The 23,043-nt window shown below is 62.1% G+C and overlaps 1 protein-coding gene across 1 annotated transcript in view; it reads left to right on the forward strand.

Moving 5' to 3' along the window:
- Positions 1-23,043, forward strand: part of CACNA1I (calcium voltage-gated channel subunit alpha1 I) — an 86,135-nt gene that overhangs the window by 43,198 nt on the left and 19,894 nt on the right. The window contains exons 5-20 of the mRNA XM_054718565.1: positions 1,004-1,163; positions 3,158-3,473; positions 4,363-4,455; positions 7,289-7,601; positions 8,943-9,364; positions 15,925-16,076; positions 16,677-16,862; positions 17,145-17,262; positions 18,015-18,170; positions 18,631-18,724; positions 19,591-19,790; positions 20,346-20,828; positions 21,133-21,233; positions 21,855-21,978; positions 22,230-22,298; positions 22,797-22,981. Of these exons, the coding sequence (XP_054574540.1) occupies positions 1,004-1,163; positions 3,158-3,473; positions 4,363-4,455; positions 7,289-7,601; positions 8,943-9,364; positions 15,925-16,076; positions 16,677-16,862; positions 17,145-17,262; positions 18,015-18,170; positions 18,631-18,724; positions 19,591-19,790; positions 20,346-20,828; positions 21,133-21,233; positions 21,855-21,978; positions 22,230-22,298; positions 22,797-22,981 (3,172 nt within the window). The remainder of the gene's footprint in view (positions 1-1,003; positions 1,164-3,157; positions 3,474-4,362; positions 4,456-7,288; positions 7,602-8,942; positions 9,365-15,924; positions 16,077-16,676; positions 16,863-17,144; positions 17,263-18,014; positions 18,171-18,630; positions 18,725-19,590; positions 19,791-20,345; positions 20,829-21,132; positions 21,234-21,854; positions 21,979-22,229; positions 22,299-22,796; positions 22,982-23,043) is intronic.

Consider the following 23,043-nt stretch of genomic DNA (forward strand, 5'->3'; position numbering starts at 1 on the left):
GGGGGAGGGGGCGGGGAGGGGAGCCCCAGGCTTTGCTGAAAGTTGGGTGTGGCCCTTGAGCAGGAGACCTTTGCAGGGTGGCTGTCTTCTTGAGCCCCTTTGCTGAGAGTCCTTATCCTCCTCGAGGGAAAGGGATTGGCTCAAGGCCCCACAGGCCAGCAGGGCAGGATTTGAACCAGGCTCTCTCTAAATCACAGGCTTTCTCTCCCCACCTCTTGGGTTTCAGGACGTCAGCCCCTCCAGGATGTGACTGACTGCCTCCCCCACGCCTGCCTGACACCCGCCTCAGGTCACCTGGTCGCCCTCCCTGGGGACTCCTGTCTCCATTCCCATTTCCCCGTTTTCTCCTCCTTTTGCTGCTGGCTTGGCTGGCTCGTTGCAGCTATTTCTCAGGACATCAGGCCCGATCTGAGTCCCTCGATGGCCACGTCTCTTCTGTAGGTGGCTCTGCCTGGTCCCATCATGCAGTGGGCTGGGCCAGCAGGGTGGTTCTGGCTGGTCCTGGTGTGTCCTGGCCTGCGCAGGGGACCGCTGACTGCCCTGGAGGTGAAGGGCATTCAGGCCACACTCATTGGGCACCTGCTGTGCCCGTCCTGGGAGGGTGCTGGGCATAGTGAGATGAGCCAGCCTTGGTCCCAGGCCCTGGGCACCGGAAGGAGTGCTGGGCTTGGAACCCCTAGGTGCCTCTTCTATAAAATAGGGGTAAATTACCAACCTCCCAGGGTTGCCGTGAAGCCTGAAGGAGGCCATCTTTGTGCACTACCCAGAAGAGTGCTTGGCACATGGAAGGCGCTCCATAAATGCCTGCTTGTTCACCCACAATCTAGAGCCCAAAGCCATTTCCACGGCCCCCGGGCGGAGGGGCAGATACCAAGGAGAAGGTCTGGGCCGTGTGGCTCCACCCCTCCTCCCACTGCCCCTCGGTCTGTTCCTCGCACCCTGCTCTCCCGGCTCCTCCTCGGCCCCCGCTCCCTGTCTGACCGCCCTCCGCCCTCCCCCGCAGGCATGCGCATCCTGGTGAACCTGCTGCTGGACACGCTGCCCATGCTGGGGAACGTGCTGCTGCTCTGCTTCTTCGTCTTCTTCATCTTCGGCATCATCGGCGTGCAGCTCTGGGCGGGCCTGCTGCGCAACCGCTGCTTCCTGGAGGAGAACTTCACCATGTGAGTGAGGGCCCGCCCGGGGCTCCCGGCAGCTTTACCGGGGCGCCCGCCATGCTGAGTGTTTTAGGGCCAGGAAGGTCTCCCCACTGAGCACCCGTTCCCAATCCTTATTCCCAGGAGTGCAGAGAAGTCAACGGATGAGCAAACAGTGTGGGGACTAGGGATACTGAGACCCAGTCTTGGTCCTAAAAGAGCCCAGCCTCCCAGGGGAGTTGAGTGCATGTGCCCAGGAGCAATTGTGGAGGTGTGTGCAGGGTACAGTCTGGCCACAGGGGGCCCAGGATCAGTCCTGCTTGATCCTGGGAAGGCTCCCTCAGGGAAGCCTCCTGGGGGGTGGGTGACCTTGGAACTGACCACAGTGGCTGGGGGGGGGGGGAGTGTGTGTGTTTTGTGGCCATGGCAGAGGTGGGGAAAGGTTTCCTAGGCAGAGGGAACAGCATGTGCAAAGGCCTGAGGAAATAGCAGTGACCCCTCCCCTTCTCCAAAGTGAGTTGGTGGTGGGCTTCCTCTGAATGGCCAAAATGAGCAGCGAAGGCCTCTGAGCTCTCAAAGGTGGTATCACCAAGTCCCGTCTAAACTAGGCCTGAGAAGCTCATTCAGCTCCTGGTGACTTACTTCATACACAGTTTTCACTTGGTCATTGGGCATCAGGGCCAACAGAGTGGAAGCAGCAAACTGTAGTTGGCCCTTGAACAGCACGTGTTTGAACTGCATGGGCCCAATTACACACAGGGAGTTTTTGAGGAATAGATTGGAAATTCTTTGGAGATTGGTGACAATTTGAAAAATCTTGCAGATGAAGCTTAAGATTTTCTTTTATTTGAAAAAGAAATTTTCAAATTGATTTTAGAGAGAGAGAGAGGAAGGGAGAGGGAGAGAGAGAGAAACGTCAACGTGTGAGGGAAACATTGATCGGTTGCCTCCCGCATAGGCCCCGACCTGGGATCGAACCCACAACTGCTGGGGTATGTGCCCTGACTGGGAATCGAACCCATGTACCTGCAGTGCACAGGATGACACTCCACCCAACGGAGCCACACCAGCCAGGGCAGGATTTTCTTAGTGACATTTTCTTTTCTCCAGCTTGCTTTATTGTGTTTATGGTGTGAGGTAGGGATCTATCTTTATTATTTTCCTAATGGATAGCAATTGTCCCAACTCCATGTATTGTTTCGTCCTTCCATTTCCCATGGATCTGAAAAGGCATCTCTGTAACATACTAAGCTGTCTTTTAAACATGGGCTTTCCCCTGTGTCCTGTGATGTTCCATGATTCTTTCTGTTTTGGTTATAATATCACTGCGTGCATAGTTTGTATATTGCTGTCTTGCAGGGCTGCACTCCACTCACATTTCTTGTTTTAAAAAATTGTCCTGACTATTCTCATCCAGATAAATCCTAGAACTATCTGGCCAGGTTCCACAGACAAAATCCTGTTGAGATTTTGATTGGAATTCTGATGAACCACAGATGAACCCGGCAGGAGGCAGGGCAGGGATGTTATCTCTGTTTTACAGATAAGGACATGGAAATCCAAGGAGGGGAAGTGACCAGTCCAAGGCCCATAAATGGGAAGGGTGGGCCAGTAAATCTCAGCATCTGTTTAGTGAGCACCTACTCTGTGCTGACCAAACAGTGTGGGGACTAGAGATACTGAGACCCAGTCTTGGTCCTCAAAGAGCCCAGCCTCCCAGGGGAGTTGAGGGCATGTGCCCAGGAGCAATGGTGGAGGCGTGTGCAGGGTACAGTCTGGCCACAGGGGGCCCAGGATCAGTCCTGCTTGATCCTGGGAAGGCTCCCTCAGGGAAGCCTCCTGGGGGGTGGGTGACCCTGGAACTGACCACAGTGGTTGGGGGTGTGTGTGTGTGTGTTTTGTGGCCATGGCAGAGGTGGGGAAAGGTTTCCCAGGCAGAGGGAACAGCATGTGCAAAGGCCTGAGGAAATAGCAGTGACCCCTCCCCGTCTCCTCTTTTGCCCACCATCACCTGTGGACAGACAAGGGGATGTGGCCCTGCCCCCCTACTACCAGCCGGAGGAGGACGACGAGATGCCCTTCATCTGCTCCCTTTCGGGGGACAACGGCATCATGGGCTGCCACGAGATCCCGCCGCTCAGGGAGCAGGGCCGCGAGTGCTGCCTGTCCAAGGACGATGTCTACGACTTCGGGGCGGGGCGCCAGGACCTCAACGCCAGCGGGCTCTGTGTCAACTGGAACCGCTACTACAACGTGTGCCGCACGGGCAGCGCCAACCCCCACAAGGGGGCCATCAACTTTGACAACATCGGCTACGCCTGGATCGTCATCTTCCAGGCGAGACACCAGCCCCGATGCTGGGGCCTGGGGGCTGGGGACGGGTGGGGTGGGGTGGGGTGGACTGAGCGGCTTCCCCTGGCAGCCAGGGCTCTGTGCTAGGCATTAGCCACTCGTTTCATTGAAATCTGCCCGGCTTGCTGGCACAATAGGCTCGGTCATGCCCACATTATAGACAGAGCAACTGAGGTTCAAAGAAAGGGCGGTAGGACCTTGGGTGTATTGCTTGATGTCTCTGTGCCTCAGTTTTCACATCTCTAAAATGGGTAACAGCTCCCCCACCTTGAGTGGCTGAGAAAAATGGGCCGGGTGATGTGAGCGGAGTGGTCAGCCCCGTGTGCGGGGAGTGCTCAGTAAGGTCACCTCCCTGCCGTCCTCAGAAGGAAGAAGGGGCAGGGGCAGGAGTGGTGGCACGAAGCCCCTGAGGAGGGGGCGGGCCTTACTGAGGTGAGGGGCTGCTCTGCTCACTTGGCTCTGGGGAGCGGCAGGACCCCAGAATTCAGAGCTTCCGGGTGTGATGTGACCACAGCCCAGCGCTGCATCCTGGGACCCTCCAGCTGGAGAGGGTGGGCGGGCTGCCCAGGGGCACCTGCTTCCAGGGTGTGGTAGATTGGAAAGGGGGTGGGCTCTGGAACGACAGGGATCGGACCAAGTCTCTGTTCTATTCCTTGGCTGTGTGATCTTGAGCAAGTGCCCTAACCTCTCTGAACCTCAGTTTCTCACCTGTATAATGAGGATGACGATGGCGGCCCTGGATGAGAGGTAATGTGTGTCAAGCGTCCTGGCACACAGTAGGGCCTCTGTCCGGGGCGCTGCCTCTGCTGCCTGCCCTTCCTGAGAATCAGCCTGGCTCAGGCTCGCTCTCCCCTCTGCTCTGTCCTGGCTGCAGGTGATCACTCTGGAAGGCTGGGTGGAGATCATGTACTACGTGATGGATGCCCACTCCTTCTACAACTTCATCTATTTTATCCTGCTTATCATAGTAAGTGTCAGAGGAGCCGGGGCGCTCCGGGCAAGCTCAAGGACCCACAGACCAGGGGCCAGGCTGGGGGTCTTTGGGAGTCCCCGGGGGGCTCCTCCGAGCCAGAAAGACTGGGTGGGAGAGAACGGGGGAGGGGGAGCCATTTTTTAAATGCAGCTCAGCAGCGGGTGATTGAAGGGAGCTGTCAGGGGCGGCACTGGAAGCATCCATCACCTCCGATTGTCTTCATTTCTCACTCTGGCACCGAGTCCACCCCCTGCTCCTGCTCCTGTTCTCTGCCTCGGCGTCCCGGGGAACACATGCTTTCCTTTGACCTGAGCCGGTGCAGCCCAGGGTGGAAGCTCTCCGGCTCCAGCTTATCCCTCTTGTCCCGGGCTGCTTCCCAGGCAGGCTCTGGTGAGGAGACCGAGCCTGCCGTGACCTGGCGGAGCTCCCCGAGACTCTGGGAGGGTCCCCCCGTCGCAGGCAGCCCTGCCTTGTGGGGGGACCTGGAGACGGAGGAGGCACTCCATCGCCTCACCCCTCTTCCAGGCCAGCCCCGCCTGCCTCCCCCCACAGTCTCCCCAGAGAAGTGCATCCACCGTGTCGTGTCTGACTGCAGCTGCAGCCACCGTCCCCACACAGTCCCCAAATGTCAAGGTGATTCAGTCCTGGGGGAGTGGCCGCCGGCTCCCTCTGCTGTGAGCTGGCTCCTCTGGCCTCCTGGGGTGGGAGAGGGCACACTGACCCTCTGGGGCAGCACCCCGTCCTGGGCTGCTGGGACCTTGACCTGGGGGTTCAGGACAAGCTGACAGGTGACCCGAGACACACCTGCTGTTGGCTGCGCTCCGTGCCTACCTGAGGAGGTTGGGGCCTTGGACCACAGGAGGCCCCCAGGGGAAAAGGAGGCAGAGCAGGCGCTGTTCAGAGCCGTTCATCCCCTGGTTGGCTCAGTCTCTCCCCGGCACATTCAGATTGGCCGGCACTGCACGCGGCCCTGGGCAGAGAGCTGGGGCTGAGCCGGGGGTCAGACAGGCCCTGCCCGGGAGGAGCGCCTGGTCCCATGGGGAAGATGGGCACAGCAGACAGCATCTAAGGAGCCATGATGGTGGGGCACCCGAGAAGCTTCAAGCCAGCTCCGAGGAGGGTGGGGGAGTGGGAGGCCTCCTGGAGGCGGTGACACCAGCATTGAGCCTTAAAGGCTCGGGAAATGGGGGGCGGGGTGGGGTGGGGGGGTGGTGGTGGTGTGATGGCCAGAGGGCAGCTTTCTGGGCAGGGGCGTTCACAGAGGCCCTGAGGCAGGCAGACCCTCCTGCGGGGGGTGGGGGGGAGGCAGTGATCCACTGGGATTGCCAGTGAAGCCTCGAATTCCAGGGGGAGGCTGAGGGACGCTCTGGCTGCTCCTCCTGATGGAGTTAGGGGCCGATTCTGGGGTCGGTAACTACTGAGTGACCCAGAGCAGGCCCTTCACTCCTGAGCTCACAGTGAAGTGGGGAGCAGTGCCAGCCCAGGGAGAGCCTGAGGGACTGTGTGGTCACTTACCCCCTCAACCCTGGCCATGCAGTGCCGCCTGCTTGCTCCGCAGATGAGGAGCCGGCACCCCAGAGAGGCGAGGTGCCCGCTGTGCCCGGGAGGAGTCCTCAGACCCAGATCCCCAGGGCTCCCTCTGATTACAGAAGTTCTAAGCTGGTCTTGCCGAGCCTCCCATTTTACAGATGGGGAAATGGAGGTCCAGGGGCAGGCTGGGTAGAAGGCTGACAGGTGTGAGCTCCAGAGGGCAGGATCTGAACTCCTCACACAGGCTGGTATGGAGCAGGACCCCAGGAAATGTGAACTGGGAATTTCCCAGAGTCCTCTCGGCCTGGAAGCTCTCACCTCACGGCGCCAGAACCCCAGCTCCCCAGCCATGCTGTAGGGGAGAGGCGGGAAGGGTGAATCAGTGACGCGTTCAGCCTGCAGGAACTCCTGGTGGGCGGCCTGGAGGAGGATGAAAAGCCACCACCCACCCCCTCACTGGCTGGGCCTGAGCCCACGCAAAGGCTTAGTAAATGCCAGGGAGGGGCCCACCCTCTGGAAACCAGAGCAGGAGGGACCCTGGAGCTGGGATTTAAGGATTCTTAGCCCCAACTGGGCAGCTCCCCCCGGCACCCCTCCAAGCCCAGAGAAAGCCAGACCAGCGAAACCTCAGGGATGCTGCTCTGCTCTTGTCCGGGTGCCCAGCTGGGGCCAAAGGCAAGGTCAGAGAGGGCGGGGCTGGCGTGGGCCTCAGTGCTGAGTCCCGGGTGGGAGGGCAGCGAGGCCAGAGCTGGGGTCCAAGGGGAGCGGGTTTGGAGCAGGTCCCAGTGGAGCCTGGGGAGCTGCCTGGGCCACGGCCGCCTGCGGCCCGGACGTCCTCTTGGAGCAAGGCCTCAGCGCTCTTTTCTGTCCCTGCCTGTGCTGTGCCTCTCCGTCTCTCCGGGCCCTCCACCCTTCCTCCGTCTCCCCGCTCCGCTGCCCGTCACCGCGTCTGCGTCTCCCGTGCCCTCTGCCCCCATCCTCATCCTCTCTGAGCCTCTCTCCCTCTCTCTCTCTCTCTCTTCTCTCTCTCTCTCTGTCTCGGTGTCTCTCCTTGTTCTTGCTCTCTGTGCACCTGCTGTTCCTGGTTGTCTGCCTCCCACTCTGTCCTTTCCCGGTTCTGCCCCGCATCTGCCCCTCCTCCTGTCTCCCTGTCTGCTCTTGCCCTGCCTCCTCACTCGCCTCCATCGCTGGGTCCCTGTCTGTCTCCATCTCTGACGCCCTCTCGCCCCACCCTCACTTCTGCCTCTCCCCGCCCTCTGTCCCCTCTGTCCCTGTCCTCTCCTCCCGTTGGTCACAGGTGGGCTCCTTCTTCATGATCAACCTGTGCCTCGTTGTCATAGCGACCCAGTTCTCGGAGACCAAGCAGCGGGAGCACCGGCTGATGCTGGAGCAGCGGCAGCGCTACCTGTCCTCCAGCACGGTGGCCAGCTACGCCGAGCCGGGCGACTGCTACGAGGAGATCTTCCAGTACGTCTGCCACATCCTGCGCAAGGCCAAGCGCCGCGCCCTGGGCTTCTACCAGGCCCTGCAGAGCCGGCGCCAGGCCCTGGGCCCGGGGGGCCCCGCCCCCGCCAAGCCCGCGCCCCACGCCAAGGAGCCCAGGCACTTCAGTAAGTGGCCCTGCCTCCCTGGCCTCCGTGCCCCGCGTGGGCCTCCGTGTCCCCCTGAAAAGTGAGGGTGAGACCCTGTGCACTGGGTCTCACGTTCCGGGCGTCTGAGATTCTTAGGAGGCGGGCGGAGAATTCATGCTCGGAGCCACCGGCCTGGCCACCACATGTCCAGGTGTGGTCTTGGGGGCCCCAGGTGGCCGTGGGCGGGCCCAGCACTCGGATGAGGAGGAGCTGGGTTCTGGGCGAGGCTGGCACCAGCGTTCTTGGGTGACATGGGGCAGGGTGTTTACTTCCAGGGGATTCCTGCTGCTGCCCACTCCCCTCTCCAGGGAACCTGCGCAGAGGGAGGTCCCAGGGCACTCCTGGAGCGAGGTGCTCTTGCCCTGGGCCTCTGGGCCCGCCCCTCCCCTGGGACACGGTGTCAGGGAGCCCAGCCCAGAGTCCATGTGGGCAGGGGAGGTGGGGGGAGGGGGAGGGCTTTGCCCTGTCCGCCAGCTGAGGGGGGACTGACCCCTGGGCTTCTGACACCTGGCCCGGCTCCCGGGGAGACCCTTGTCCAGGGCCTTGGGAGATATTTGAGGCAAGTGTGGAAGTGAAAGTCGGCATTACATGTTTTTCTTTCCCTTACACAAGCAAAACGTGTTCATTTTAGGAAAATATAGACAAACACGAAGAAGAAACCAAACCACCCAGAGAGCCTCTCCGGCTCCTCTTAGAAATGCTTTACAGATCACACGCCCCAGGTCCCAGCCCCTCCCTGGGCAGCTCCGACCCTCACTCACCCCGTGGCCCAGCGGCCTGTCCTGCCTCCTTCCCTGGAGCCAGCCTGACTCTTGGCTTGTGTGGAGGGAGGTCCTGGGGCCCGAGGGCTTGCCCCCTGCATTTCCCAAACCCCAAGCCAGCAGCCAGGGTGGCGGGAGGGCCTGGGGCCTGGGGCCTGGGGAGGGTCTGCTCAGTGCACAGCCACAGGCCGGGCAGTGAGGCCGCAGGACAGTTAACACGTACGTGTGCCCCAGGCACTGTTCTAGGCACATCATGCAAACTAGCCGATCGAGAACCCGCAGCCCCACGTGGTGGGTGCTCCCGGCTTATGCTTTTGCACAGGGACCAGCAAAGCCCAGAAGGCGAAACCATTTCCTCAGGAGCCACAGGCCACCTGGCCTCCGGCGGGGCTGGCACGCTCCAGGCAGACCCCGTGGGCACAGGAGCCTGGAGCTCACTCGCAGCTATGTCCCAGGGCCGGGAAGGGGGTATAGGGGGGCTGGTGAGCTCAGTGCTGCCTCCTCTGAGAGCCTTGAGTGTGGCCTCAGGCACCCACCCTGCCCTCTGTTTGCTTTTCAGAGCTGTGCCCGGGACACAGCCCCCTGGACCCGACGCCCCCCATGCTGATGCAGCCCATCTCTGCCATGCTGGCCTCCGACCCCACCGGCTGCCCCCGCTGCCAGCACAAAGGGGGCCACCGGCCCTCGGGCCTGGGCAGTACCGACTCGGGCCAGGAGGGCTCGGGCTTGGGGGGCTCCGGCGGGGGAGAGGACGAGGCCGATGGGGACGGGGCCCGGAGCAGCGAGGACGGGGCCTCTTCGGGGCTGGGGAAGGAGGACGAGGAGGAGCAGGCGGATGGGGCCGCCCGGCTCTGCGGGGACGTGTGGCGGGAGATGCGCGCCAAGCTGCGAGGCATCGTGGACAGCAAGTACTTCAACCGGGGCATCATGATGGCCATCCTGGTCAACACCGTCAGCATGGGCATCGAGCACCACGAGCAGGCCAGTGGGGCGGGCGCCAGGGCCGGGCTGGGCGCTGCGGGGTGGGGGGTGGGGGGGCGGGCCACCCAGGCCAAGCCCCATGTAGCTGGGTGTGTCGAACACCCACGTGTGTCTGTCTCCCCCCTGACCGGGGCTGGATCCAGTTCAGCCATGTGGCCTGGGTGCCCAGCCCAGGGCCAAGCACAGAGGCAGGAGCTCAGGGTGTGAGTGGGTGAATGAGTGCCCGGGTGCAGCAGTTTTGGGGCTCATCTACTTGGGGGGAGAAAGGGAGATCGGGTCCTCTCCTCTTCAGCAGCTCAGCAGGGACGTCAAGGCACACACTCACAGCACACCCCCTGTTTTTTGTGTTTTGTTTTTAACATTTTTTTAATTGATTTCAGAGAGGAAGGAAGAGGGGGAGAGAGATAGAAACATCAATGATGAGAGGGAATCATTGATCGGCTGCCTCCTGCACACCCCCTATTGGGGATCGAACCCACAACCCAGGCATGTGCCCTTGACTGGACTCAAACCTGGGACCCTTCAGTCTGCAGACTGACGCTCTATCCACTGAGCCAAACCAGCTAGGGCCACGCCCCCTGTTAAGTCCCTGCAGATCTGACTCCCATTCATGGCTTCTCCATGTGAGCCCTCCTGTTTCTGAGGCTGGGCTCTCCCCTGCCCACACCTTCTGCAGCTCCCATCGCCCTTGGCACAAAGCACAGACCTGTCCCCTGACAGTCACCGCTCCTCGTGCTCTGCCCACAACATACGCGCAGCTGACGGCGTCCTCCTGTGCCTGGTGCCCCGCTCACCCAGCCCCCGGCCCCCGGCACTGAGGGTGGCCTGTGCTTGCCCTGTGGAGGCTGTCACCCGTCTCCCTCTTTGCCACATGGTGTGTCCCGGGCCATCGGGTACAGCTGGGGTTCAGAGGTGAGAGGAGTTCGGAGGAGGGGTCCCCAAGCGGGGACAGCGCCTGGAAGGGAGATGGCTCCCACGAGGTGGCAGGGACACGGGGGGCTTGAGGAAACTGTGTAGGGACACAGGATGGAGGGGTGGCGGGGGGGGGGGTAGCCCAGATGTCCCCGGTCCCTAGTGCCAGCCGATGACCACTCCAGCCCTGGCTCCATTTGGAAAAGCATCTATTTCTGGCTCCCAGTGTCCCCCAGCCCATAGGTGACCCCGGCCCTGGGAGGGCATTTGACAGCTGGGCCCAGGGAGGGATGTCACTGGGCCCAGGTCCCCTGCCAGTCCCGCAGGGTTTAGAACTTGGATGCCACCGTGGCTTCCCTGCTGCCCTCCTCCTGCGGAGGCCCCGCCTGCCCGCTGCACCCCGCGGTGGGCCACACTCTCATTTCCCTCGTCATTAGTTTGCCAAGCGCAGGCCCCGTCCCATTTACTTAAACGCGGCCCCCGGGGCTGCCGTGACACTCGGTGCTGGGCTGCCAGCCGATCTGGCTTCGTTAGAGAGGCCTCTGGAGGCCGGGGAAGGCTCTGCAGGGGACAGCTGGGGAGCAGGCAGCCGGACCCCTGGCCTGGGGTCCAGCCGTGTGGCCTTGGCCTGGCTCAGGCCTGCGGGGGGCCAGCATGTCTGGGGGAGGCCCCACAGGGAACAGGAGCTCTGGGTGCTGGTGCTAGTGGGACGGCACCCAGGGGGCCTGTCACCACCAGTGGCTTGTGGAACCGACTTGCAAGCACAATTTTCTCACGCAGGAATTTTGCAAGGCCATCGTTAGAAACAGCTGGTAGCTTGAAACGGGCCACGGAGGAAGTGTTTACACCGTGGAAGCTGGCGTATGCTACCGTCAGGGTTGTTCTTCAGGGGCCTCCTTGCCAGTATAATATGGTCCCTGTCTTCTCAGGGGTCCCCTCCAGGGCAACACAGCAGCTGGGGCCGCTCTGTGCTCTGGGTTCAATCTCTCCCTCTACCTGTCGGGCTCCAGCCTCAGGCCGGCCCAGGGTCCCTGCCCGAACCTCCGCCTCGGCCATATCCTGCCTGAGCAAGCTTTCTGGCCTCGGATATGGTGGAGCCTCTTCTTCCTGGCACGGAAGGCACCCCGTGGGCCCCCATCAGGCCGGGAGAAGCTGTTCTCACTGGCAAGTCACCTGCCCCCCCCATAGGGTCTGCCTCGGTTTCTCCCCTTCCCCTCATGGGGATCAGCTCCCATTAACTGAGCACCTACTACGTGGCAGGCCCGGAGCCTGCGTGGTGCAGAGTCCTCACGACCTCCTCACAGAGTGGCTGGGAGGGTGAATTGCTTTAGGCAGCCTGGCACATAGTAGGTGCTCGCGAGCTAGGAATCGTTTCTGAATCGTTTCTCGGAGCCTCACACCACCACTTTTGGGGCGAGTTTACCATCTGCTGTCTGGAACCTCAAAAATGAATGAAAGGAAAAGTGAGGGGGAGGGAACATTTTTAAAATGCTCTTTTTAAAGCCGCTCCGAGTGGCAGCCATTGTTCGGCAGAGCTCCGCGCGGGGTATTTTTGCTCCCTCTTCCCCGGCTCCCAGACATCGCTCAGTGGGAAGCGGTCCGCCGTGCGTTTATTTTGAGCTGCCCTGTCTGCGTGGCGCCTGCAGAGAGGTGGCCCAGGGCCCGAGGAGGCAGGGCGGGAGGGAAGGGGAGAAGGCAGGTGAGCACAGCCCCTCTCCTGCAGGGGTACGACCTTGAGGGGAGGCATCCTTGGGGTGCCGCCACACTGCGGCTGCCCACTCCGCTGGCAGGGACCTTGGTGTGGCCGCCACGGAGGCAGGTGGTGAGGGGGCGCAGAGCCTGGGCACTCCTTCCCTGCCCCATCTGTGAAGTGGGGGGCTGCCGCCGCTCTGGTCACAGCACTCAAATGAGAGGTGCGATCACAGGTCCCCGTGGCCTTTAGGTGGCCACTGCTGCCCAGATCACCAGGGAGCATCCCAGGTTCCTCGTGGCCACGGATGCTGCTCCGCTCAGGGACCGGCCTGGGAGAGACACAGGTGACAGGGGGTGTCAGCCAGGCAGGGGGCTCTTGTGACCCATGAGGCGGTCAGATGGTGCCGAAGTCTACCCTTCCCTCCCCCCTACCATCCTGGGAGGAGGGTGGGCCCAGACTCTCCATAACGGAGGCTGAGTGACAAGCATGTGGGTGGGGTCAGCTTGGGCACCAGAGCCTCCATTGTCGCCTGCTGTTAGGATTGGTCACATCTCTTCCCCGGGTGACCCTCACGGCAGCCCTGGGTGGTAGGCAGAGTGGGCGTCTTATCCCCACTGGGCAGATGGGGAAACTGAGGCTCAGAGAGGGGGGGGGATGGCTTGCCCAGGTGATGGTGAGCAACTGTTAGCGCTGGCGCTGGGGTTCTGAGGTCGCATTGGAGGTTCCAAGGGGACAGGAGGTGGGATGGGGAGACACCCACTTCTCCCTCCCCCGGCAGTCACCTGTCTAGGCCAGGGACCCCTCCTGAGCTGGGCTAAACTGTCCTGGGGTTGGAGGATGGTCAGCAAGCTGGACAACAGGAGACAGAGGGTGGGACTGAGTAGGCAGCAGGACAGGCGTACAGGGAGCCTCCTGGGCAGGGGTGACCCAGCCTGGGGGTGTCCACTGGCCCCAGCTTCTGGGGGACTGCATGCGAGACCTCCAGCTCAGCGGGTGGGTCAAAGCAGGTTTTATTCTCCCTTCAGCAGCCCCCAAGTCACTGCCGACCCAGGTCTGGGGTGACCCTGGGAAGATGAGGATGGGGTGGCTTCGTGCCCAACAGTCCAGCTCTGTGGTGGCTTGGGGGAGGGCGGCACCAACAGGGCCGCAGTCAGGGAAGGCTTCTCAGTCAGTGATACTGGAGGTGGAGCCTGAAGGGTGACTAGGGTCCATCAGCGAGGCTGAAGAGGCGCAGGAGCAGGGACCAGGGCCAGGGGCTCCACCAGAGAACCCAGAGTCCTCGGGAGGATGCGCACACAAGGCGGCAGACAGCCCAGAAGGCGGGGAGCTGCCTGCCCTGGAGGGTTTTGAGACGCTTTACACTTAGGGCGCTGGGGAGCCATGGAAGGCTTGTAAGCAGGGCAGTGACATGTCTGTGCTGAACGGGACCCTCAAGTCGGGAAAGTGGGGCAGGTGAAGGGGTGTGGACCACAGGGAGGGTGTGGGCCCAGGGAGGAGACCTGGGTTTGAGATCCGATTCCACTACTGGCTGGCCATGGCCCTGAGCCGTCACCTCTCCTCTCTGAGCCTCAGGTTTCCTGTCTGTAAAATGGGGGCACCATAGGGTAACGCTTGAGGCTTAGATGAGGTAATTCATGGAAAGTGCTTAGCACCGCCTGGCGTGTGGGAGGCGTTAATACCAGCTGCCATTACTGTCATGGGGATGGCCTGGGCCCCAGGGCTCCTGGGGGCAGTTTAGGCTCCTGCCCAGCTGGTCCTTTATCTGCCTCTGCAGGAATGGCCAGAGGCGGGCTGTCTGGTGCCTCCCACGCCTGGCACCGGCGGCCGGGATGAGCTGGCCCTGCCCCTGCCCCCTCTCCTGCTTCTGGACTCCCCTCCAGCTTGCATTCCCTCCGCACCTGCCCTCTCCCCTCCTGCCTCTGGCTTAACCCGGTTCTCCTGCCCGTTGGCACCTCTTCTTCCACTGGGCGGGTCTTTGCCATCTCGGCCGCTTCTCCACGGCCTGTCTGTCTGTCCTGCCTGCTCTCTCGCTGACTCCCACGGTATCAGGATCCTGGTCCATTATGTTGTGATCTGTGTTTTCCTGTCTTGTCTCTCCACACCCTGCCTTTGCCTCTCACTCCACATGCCTCTGTTTGTCTGTCTGTCCGTCTCTCTCTGCCCGTCTCTCTCACACCCCAACTGGTCTCACTCACTGTGTCTACGTTCGTCTGTCCGTCTGTCTGTCTCTCCCACTCACTGTCTCTCCCAGAGGAAGGCTTGCGGGAGTGATGGATGGCGCGTTAGGGACAGATTAACAGGTGTGCACTTGACTGGAGAAACAGCTGTTGCCAGGGAGTCGGGGAGCGAGGGGGTGACCTTTCGGGGAGCGGCGGCTCTGCCATCAGTTGCGGGCGGAGCGCGCGTGGGGCTCAGAGCGGGGTGATGTGCAATTATGGGCTGTCAGCGTCCACATTTTTCATCTCCGAATGTCGAGTGTCGTTTGGCCCACGGGGAAATTGGTGGCTCCGAGCAGCATCTGGGCCCCGACTTAGCCCTGATGCCGGGCCCCAGCCCTCCCCACCGCGGGCCCCGCGCAGGGTCCCACTCCCCTCCCGGGACCATTTTGTGAGTCACACGTGATTGCAGACGGGAGTGGGGCTTTCTCCTTTCATCGGGGCTGGAGCGGACCTGGCAGTTTTATTATATTTCCCCGGCACCAGGCGGGAAGCAGATGGTTGGTTTCTCTTTCTTCCCTTCTTTTGACCCAAATGGAATTAAAGTCAGGCCTCTTAGGTGTCTCGTTGCCAGGTAGAGGGGCTGGGCTGGGGCGGGCGGTGCTGATGGCTGGCAGCCCCGCACCCCCCGGCCCTGACCCTGGCTGGTCCTTTGGCCTGGACGCCTGCTCTTGTCCCTGCCACCCGCTCCTCTCAGCTCTGAGGCCTCGCTGAGGTGTCCCTTCCTCCAGGAAGCGGCTCCTGATTCCAGGATCACCGTTCCCCAAACCACCCTCACCGCTCCTGGGTTCGCCCCTGCTGGCTGGTTTGTTAGTTAACTCGCCTGCCTGTCGGGGCTTTGCCACCAGAACCCGCACTTCCCAGGGCAGGAAGAGTGTCCCGACTCACTCCACTGGCCACCGGGGCGGCACAGGCCAGCACCTGGGCGGCTCGCGGACGGACCTGTGGAATGCGTGCGTGCGCGAGTGCAGGAGGGATGCGTGGAGGAGGGGATGGGTGAGTCAGGTGGGGTCTGTGTGTAACAGGAGAGCAGTTTGGAGTCCCACTTGGTGCAGTGCCTGGCTCGGCCACATCCTTGCTGGGTGATGCTGAGCAAGTCCCATTACTTCCCCGAGCCTTGGAGCCTCCGTCTCCTCACCTGTGACATGGGGCCGCCTCCCGTGGCCTCCAGGTTGCCTGAGGCATCGGTAGTTGTGCTGGGTGTGCAGCTCAGCATGGGCGTGCTCAGGCCTATCCAACGGTCCTTCCCTTGTCTGTGATTCAGGCGGGAGCAGCCAGGCTCTGTGGTGAGCAGACACTGGCCTTCTCTCAACCTGCTTCCTCGTCTGCAAAACGAGCGGCCTTCCGCTTTCGGCTCTGCATTGTGTGGCCTCAGACCAGCTTCTGAGCCCGTTTCTTCCTCTGTACAGTGGGCATCGTCGTGCCTCTCTCCATGTGCGGCTAGAGCACCATTTCCAAATCTGTGGGAGGTCAGCCCCGAGGGTCCCACCCTCTCCGTGGGCCTCTCGGGATCCGGGCAGCGGAACGGCCAAGTCTTCAAGGCCACGGCGTAAAGGGGAGATGGGGCACCAGCGAGGACACTGACCTTCCAGGCCACGCAGCCCGGATGGCAGAGCCAGGCCTTGCCCGCTCCTGGGGGGTGGCGGGGGGCGGGGAGTCCGAGAGCCAGTGGGCTTCCATAGGGGACCCACGGCTGCCTTCTGCCTGACGGGGTTCCTGTCCCTGCCCGACGCCCACAGCCCGAGGAGCTGACCAACGTCCTGGAGATCTGCAACGTGGTCTTCACCAGCATGTTCGCCCTGGAGATGCTCCTGAAGCTGGCCGCCTTCGGCCTCTTCGATTACCTGCGCAACCCCTACAACATCTTCGACAGCATCATCGTCATCATCAGGTGCCCGCCCCGCCCCCCCAGGCTGTGGGCCCGGGGGGCACAGGAGGGAAGAGGGGGTGGCCCAGCCTGTGAATGAAGCCAATTGCACTGCAAGACAGTTAACACAAGTATTTAAAAACGTGTGATTTAGCCACATACGTGCTTCTGGATTAGCGCATTGAGTGGTGAGATCTAGCAGCGGGTCTGCGACTCCCATCATCCCAGAGAAGGGAGGAGCATAAACTAACTCTACGCGAAAATATCCGCACCCACCGTCGTGGGATGTAACAACAGCGATTCCCATTAACCGCGAGGCCACGGGAGCTGCTAATTCTCTGTATTTTGTTGTTTCCATTCATACTCAAAAGAAAGTTAAATCTCAAAAACAGCTCGGCGACCTTTGTGGACCCCTGAATTCTGTCCCTAGACATCTTGGGGGAGGGTCCATGGAATCCAGGTTAACAGGCCCCAACTTAGGGTGCCTGGAGCAGCAATGACCTTGACATGCTGTTGGTTGGACGAATGAATGAATGAATGAATGAATGGAACTCTCCATCTCTTCCTTTGCCCTGCTCCCCTCCTGCCTCCCTCCCCGCCCCTGCGTGACGCCTCCCTGTGCAGCATCTGGGAGATCGTGGGGCAGGCGGACGGCGGGCTGTCGGTGCTGCGGACCTTCCGGCTGCTGCGGGTGCTGAAGCTGGTGCGCTTCATGCCGGCGCTGCGGCGCCAGCTCGTGGTGCTCATGAAGACGATGGACAACGTGGCCACCTTCTGCATGCTGCTCATGCTCTTCATCTTCATCTTCAGGTGAGCCTGCCACCCTGGGGCCCTCCCTGCCCGGGCGAAGGTAGGCGCATGGCTGGTTGAGCTCTCGGGCCACACCCCAGGCCTGGGTGTGAATCCTGCCACCATCCCTTAATCCCTGGTGGCTCTGGGCGTGCACTTCCCCTCTGAGTCTCAGTGTTCACTTCTGTAAAATGGGACCCACGTGGCTCCCTCCCAACTTACTGGGCTGTTTAGGGGAAGACACAGGAGGATGGGCAAGAGCTGGGTGTGTGTGAGTCCCTGAGCCGCCTCCCTCCCCCCCAGCATTCTCGGGATGCACATCTTTGGCTGCAAATTCAGCCTCCGCACAGACACGGGAGACACCATCCCCGACAGGAAGAACTTCGACTCCCTGCTGTGGGCCATCGTCACGGTGTTCCAGGTGAGCACGTGTCCATGTGTGACAGGGGGCGCGGTTTCACCCAGGATCGCTTCTTGTTGGTGCCGCCAGCCTCGGGGAATCGAGAGAAGAGGGGGGCCTGACAGGGAGGTCCCTCAACTCTGGCTTCGTGGGCCGGTTTGGGGGGTGTGGCCAGGCAGGCTTAGGGCAGGCTCTGGGAGCTGGGCTGCCCGCCCAGTGCCCATCCCTGCCCCCTCCGCTCCCACCCTGAGACTTCGGGCACGTTAGGCGTCTTCCCTCAGACTGTTCCGCCCTGTAACGTGGACACGGTTGAATGAGCGTGTATACACAGCTCAGGGGCGGAGGAGCAGGGAGGAGGGGGGTGGGCTTGTGCTGGGGGGGCAGGTGGGTCGCCTGAGCGGGATGGAGGAGGGGGTTGTGGGAGCAGCTGGGAGGGAGCCCCGCTCAGTGGGGAGTGAGTGTCAGGGCAGGAGTGTGCGATACAGGCTTGCGGGTGTGGGCAAGCTGGGGGCACAGGCGAGCAGTGTGTGTGTGTGTGTGTGTGTGGTGGGGGGGGGGGGTCTGAGGCTCTGCCAGGTGGGCACGCCCCAGCTAGAGCGGTGATACTCGAGGTCCCTGGGTGTGCCCGAGCCCCTGTGAGAGGAGGCTGCAGGCGTGCATGGGCTGCCGTGTGCCTGTGGCTACCCCACCCAGCGGGCTCCCCCTGCCCTTGGGCTGGGCTGGGGCTGAGGATGTTCTCGAACTGAGCTGCGTGCTCCTCCCCCTCCCCCCAGATCCTCACCCAGGAGGACTGGAACGTCGTCCTCTACAACGGCATGGCCTCCACCTCCCCCTGGGCCTCCCTCTACTTTGTCGCCCTCATGACCTTCGGCAACTACGTGCTCTTCAACCTGCTGGTGGCCATCCTGGTGGAGGGCTTCCAGGCGGAGGTGACTGTGACCTGGTGGAGGAAGCGCCTCCCTGGGGCCTGCAGGAGACTGGGGGAGGGGAGGGGGTCTGGACGGGGAGGGCTGCAGTTCAAACATCTAGCGGGCGAGTCTCCGGAAGAGGGGGTCACCAGTGAGGTAGTGAGCCTCCCATCACAGGAAGCATGCAAATGGAGGTCTCCCCCGGGGTGTAAGAATAGGCCTCTCCATCTCTGAGATTCTAAAGTCTCCAGGACCGGGGTTCTGGATCCTGCCTCCTCCACCCTCCGAGGCTTTGGGGAACTTGCAGTCAGGCAGACGTGGGTTTGTGGGCTAGGCCCTCATAGCTTCTCACTTCCCTTTCCTGAGCCTCAATTCCCGCATTTGTAAAACGGGGGTGGGGGGTGGGGAGCCCATTAAAAAGTTCACGAGGGAGGGAAGGGTTGAGCTGACATGCGTTCCAGTGTGAGGGTCGGTCTCCCAGGGTGACGCCAATCGCTCCTACTCGGACGAGGACCAGAGTCTATCCAACACGGAGGAGTTTGACAAGCTGCAGGAGGGCCTGGACAGCATCGGAGGTAAGCAGGCCTCTCCTTGTCACCTGGGGGGCCAGGACCCCTCCCCAGAGATCCAGGTGGGCCAGGGGCACAGCCCAGGTTTCCCCTCAAACCCAGGCTCTGTGACTGCTAATTTCTGCCATTTGTTGTTTACATTCATAATGGAAAGAAATGCTAAATCTCAAAAAGTCGGTGGCCAGCCCTAGCCGGTTTGGCTCAGTGGATAGAGTGTCGGCCTGCAGACTGAAGGGTCCTGGGTTCGATTCCGGATAAGGGCACATGCCCGGGTTGCGGACTCGATCCCCAGTGGGGGTCATGCAGGAGACAGCCAATCAATGATTCTCTCTCATCATTGATCTCTCTCTCTCTCTCTCTCTCTCTCCCTTCCACTCTGAAATCAATAAAAATATATATATTTTTAAAAAGTCAGTGGCCTGTTGAGAAGAGCTTTGGGCCTCAGGATGCCTGGGTTTTGGTCCTGTTTGGCACACTGGGCAGCTTGGAGCAAACCTCCCAGCCCACGCCATGTCCTTGGTAGCCGGGCTGGATGGCCTCTGCCTTGCTTTCCACAGCGGGCATGGCAGGGAGGGCTCATGCTGGGTGAAGCTCAATGGCTGCCCTGAACACAGAAGGCAAGGGTTTCACTTACCCAAAAATAAGCTGAGAAAATTAAAATAAAAAACAAACAAACAAAAACAAAAATAAGCTGAGAGCCCTGTAGGCGGGGCAGAGGGGAGGCACATGTGGGGGGGGTCCAACCTGGAAGACTTCCTGGTGGAGGAGGTCTCCCCAGAAAAACTCTCCATTTCTGTTTATCGTCCATGTCTGTTTCTGTGTCTCATGGCTTTCTGTCTGCCCTTCCCTCTGTGTCCATCTCACCCCTCCAGATCCCAAGCTTTACCCGATTCCTCTGACTCCCAATGGGCACCTGGACCTCAGTCTTCCTCTGTGCGGACATCTGGGCCCCGCTGGGCCTGCGGCACCCGCCCGCCTGTCGCTGCAGCCGGACCCTATGCTGGTGGCCCTGGGCTCCCGCAAGAGCAGTGTCATGTCACTGGGGAGGGTGAGCTACGACCAGCGCTCCCTGGTGAGTCGTGTGGGGGTCTCTGATGGCTGCTCCCTGCGGGGTGTGCTGAGGGACCCTGGGGAGAAGCGCCTTCAAACTGGTACCCAGGCCTAGGGCACCGAGTGTTCAGCCGGACCAGGCAGGGATTATCTCTCTTGCATTTCTGAGTTCCCGGTGCCAGAGTGGGACCAGACAGCAGGAATGAATGAATGAATGAATGAATGAATGGGGTGGGGCCAGTAGGTCTGGTGTGGAGAATGGGATTTTATCTTGGCGCCAATGTGTAGGGTAAAGAGCTGAGCTTGGGGGGCAGGCAGATCCCACCAGGAAGGTGCAGCCCTCTCTGAGCCTCGGATTCCTTGCCTGTAAAGAGGAAAATGGCCCTAACCTGCTGGCAGGAGGAGATGAAGGCACACTGTGGACACGCCCGCACGGCCATGGGTGCGGGGGAGTGCGAGGCTGGGTGGGGAGAGGGCCTCTGGAGTCCAGCTGGTGCTGTCAGGTGCCCCAGGCCAGTGGCCCTTTTAGGGCCTCAGTCACAGCCGTGGGGCTGACCAGCGCCCCGGCTTCTCCCAGTCCAGCTCCAGGAGCTCCTACTATGGGCCGTGGGGCCGCAGCGGGGCCTGGGCCAGCCGCCGCTCCAGCTGGAACAGCCTCAAGCACAAGCCGCCGTCTGCGGAGCACGAGTCCCTGCTGTCCGCCGAGCGCAGCGGGGCCCGGGCCGGCGAGGGCGCCCGGGACGAAGGGCCGCCACGGGCCGTGCCCCTGCACACCCCGCACGTCTACCATGCGCATCACGGGCCCCACTCGACCCACCGCCACCACCTCCACCACCACCACCACCACCGCCGGACACTGTCCCTGGACACCCGAGACTCGGTGGACCTGGCCGAGCTGGGACCCCCTGTGGGCACCCACCCCCGGGCGGCCTGGAGGGCAGCGGGCCTGGGCCCCGGGCACGAGGACTGCAACGGCAGGATGCCCCACATCGCCAAGGAGGTCTTCACGCAGATGGGTGACCGCCGGGACCACGGGGAGGATGAAGAGGAGGTCGACTACGTGAGTTGGCGGGGCTGAGGGCCAGGGCCAGGTCCACGGAACAGAAAGAGGAGGGGCTGAGGGGCGGGACCAAGGGTCAGGGGTCAGGGCTTCAGGCGGGTGAGCGGGAGGTGCCCACAGCCGAGTTGGGCCCAGCCCTGGGAGAGAAGCCCTCCCCGCTGCCATGGGAGGGGTGTGGGTTCTGATCTTGCTGGGAGAGTTCAGAGGTCACCCGGAGACCCCAGTTTGCTGGATGGCTGGAGAGGGCCGAGATGGGCAGCTCTGGGCTGCGCTGACCAGTCCGCACCCCTCCTCTCCTTGCCAGACTCTGTGTTTCCGGGTGCGCAAGATGATCGACGTGTACAAACCTGACTGGTGCGAGATCCGCGAGGACTGGTCTGTCTACCTCTTCTCCCCTGAGAACAGGTGGGCCGGGCCAGGCTTCGGGGAGGGTGGACTAGGGGGTGAAAGGTCTGGGAGGGAGAGATTCCTACAGAGCAGGTGGGGCCATGGAGGGTGGTGCCCTGTCCTCAGAGGGCCCTCTGCCCCTGTGTAGAGGGGCCCGGGGCAGGCGGAGTGTTTGGATGGGGACTTTCGTCCAGGCCAGCCCTGTGCTGGCACCAGGGTGGGCTTCCTGCAGGAGGAGGCCTGTGCGGCACCTGTAGATGGAGCAGGGTTGTGGAGAGGTGGAGGCTGGACCAGGTGGAGGGAGCAGCCCGAGGGAAGGTCTGGGCAGAAGCTTGGGGTATCAGGCAAGGTGTGTCCGCGTGGCGGAGGGCAGGGCGAGGGATTCGGGCGAGTGTTTGGAAAGCCTCGCGTGCCAGGGCAAGGAGGGTGCCCTTCACCCTGAGGCTGAGGGAGTTGCCCTGGGTGTGTGGTCGGGAGGCGGCTCCAGGTGGGCGCCCTGAGCAGACGTAAATGGCCACCTGTTGTGTGGCCGGAGAAAAGAAGGGTCAGCTTCCCCATCCCTAGGCCTCAGCCCTTTGCCTTCCTCCCGCTGGGGTGAGGGGCAAACCGACACTCACGGCCCCCGCCCGCTCTGCTCAGGTTCCGGGTCCTGTGCCAGACCATCATCGCCCACAAGCTCTTTGACTATGTCGTCCTGGCCTTCATCTTTCTCAACTGCATCACCATCGCCCTGGAGCGGCCCCAGATTGAGGCCGGCAGCACCGTGAGTGGCCGGGACTTTGGGGCAGGGCCGGGGCCAGGCCGAGGGCCAGGCCATGGGGCCTGCTATGGGGCAGGGTGCAGGGCCGGGGGGTGGCTATCGATACTGCGGAGGAAGGTGTGGCAGGGAGCTTGTCTGGGAGGGGCATCTCCTTGGACTGTGAAGTGGCCTCCCCTGGATGCCCGCTGGCCAGAGGCAGAGGGGACCGGGCAGTCCTGGGAGCCCCGGGCCCATGGTATCTCCTGCTCTTTCAGGAACGCATATTCCTCACCGTGTCCAACTACATCTTCACAGCCATCTTCGTGGGCGAGATGACGCTCAAGGTAGCCCCCGTCTTCACCTGGGACCTCTCCCACCCCCGTGGCCCGCCCTCCCCCAGCTGTCACTCACCTGCTGGTCAGCAACATTCCACAGGGGCCCAGAGCACCATCCCCGCTTGGTACCAGCGCTGGGCTAGTGTGATGGGGCGGGGGGGTGGTGGGGGGTGGTGGGTGGCGGGGAGGGGTCAGCCACATCCTGCTCTCCAGGACGTCACAACCGGCCAGAGAGGCGAATGCAGGGACATGTCTACAGTGCAATGGGGGTACCTGCTGGAGGCGGGGGCCACTTCCCAGAGCGCGAGGCTTGGAATTGGGTTTGCAGATGTGAGGGGAGAGCGGATCCGGACAAACTATGGGGCTGCTTATTCGACCAGACCTTCCAGTCCTGCCTACCACCCACTTCTGGGGCGGGTGACCCCTGCCGCTCCACCCCACCTGCCTGACCCTCCCTCAGCCCGTCTCTCTGGCCGAGTCAGATGACCTGCCCTCTGCCCCGCCCAGGTGGTCTCGCTGGGCCTGTGCTTCGGGGAGCAGGCGTACCTGCGCAGCAGCTGGAACGTGCTGGACGGCTTCCTGGTCTTCGTGTCCGTCATCGACATCGTGGTTTCCCTGGCCTCGGCCGGTGGAGCCAAGATCTTGGGGGTCCTCCGGGTCCTGCGGCTCTTGCGCACCCTACGACCCTTGCGGTGAGGAGCCCTCCGTGTTTGGGGACGGGCCTGGGGTCTACGTGGACCACTCGCTCCTGCCC

This window comes from Eptesicus fuscus, chromosome 7, assembly GCF_027574615.1.
Source record: "Eptesicus fuscus isolate TK198812 chromosome 7, DD_ASM_mEF_20220401, whole genome shotgun sequence".
In the NCBI taxonomy this organism is placed as follows: domain Eukaryota; kingdom Metazoa; phylum Chordata; class Mammalia; order Chiroptera; family Vespertilionidae; genus Eptesicus; species Eptesicus fuscus.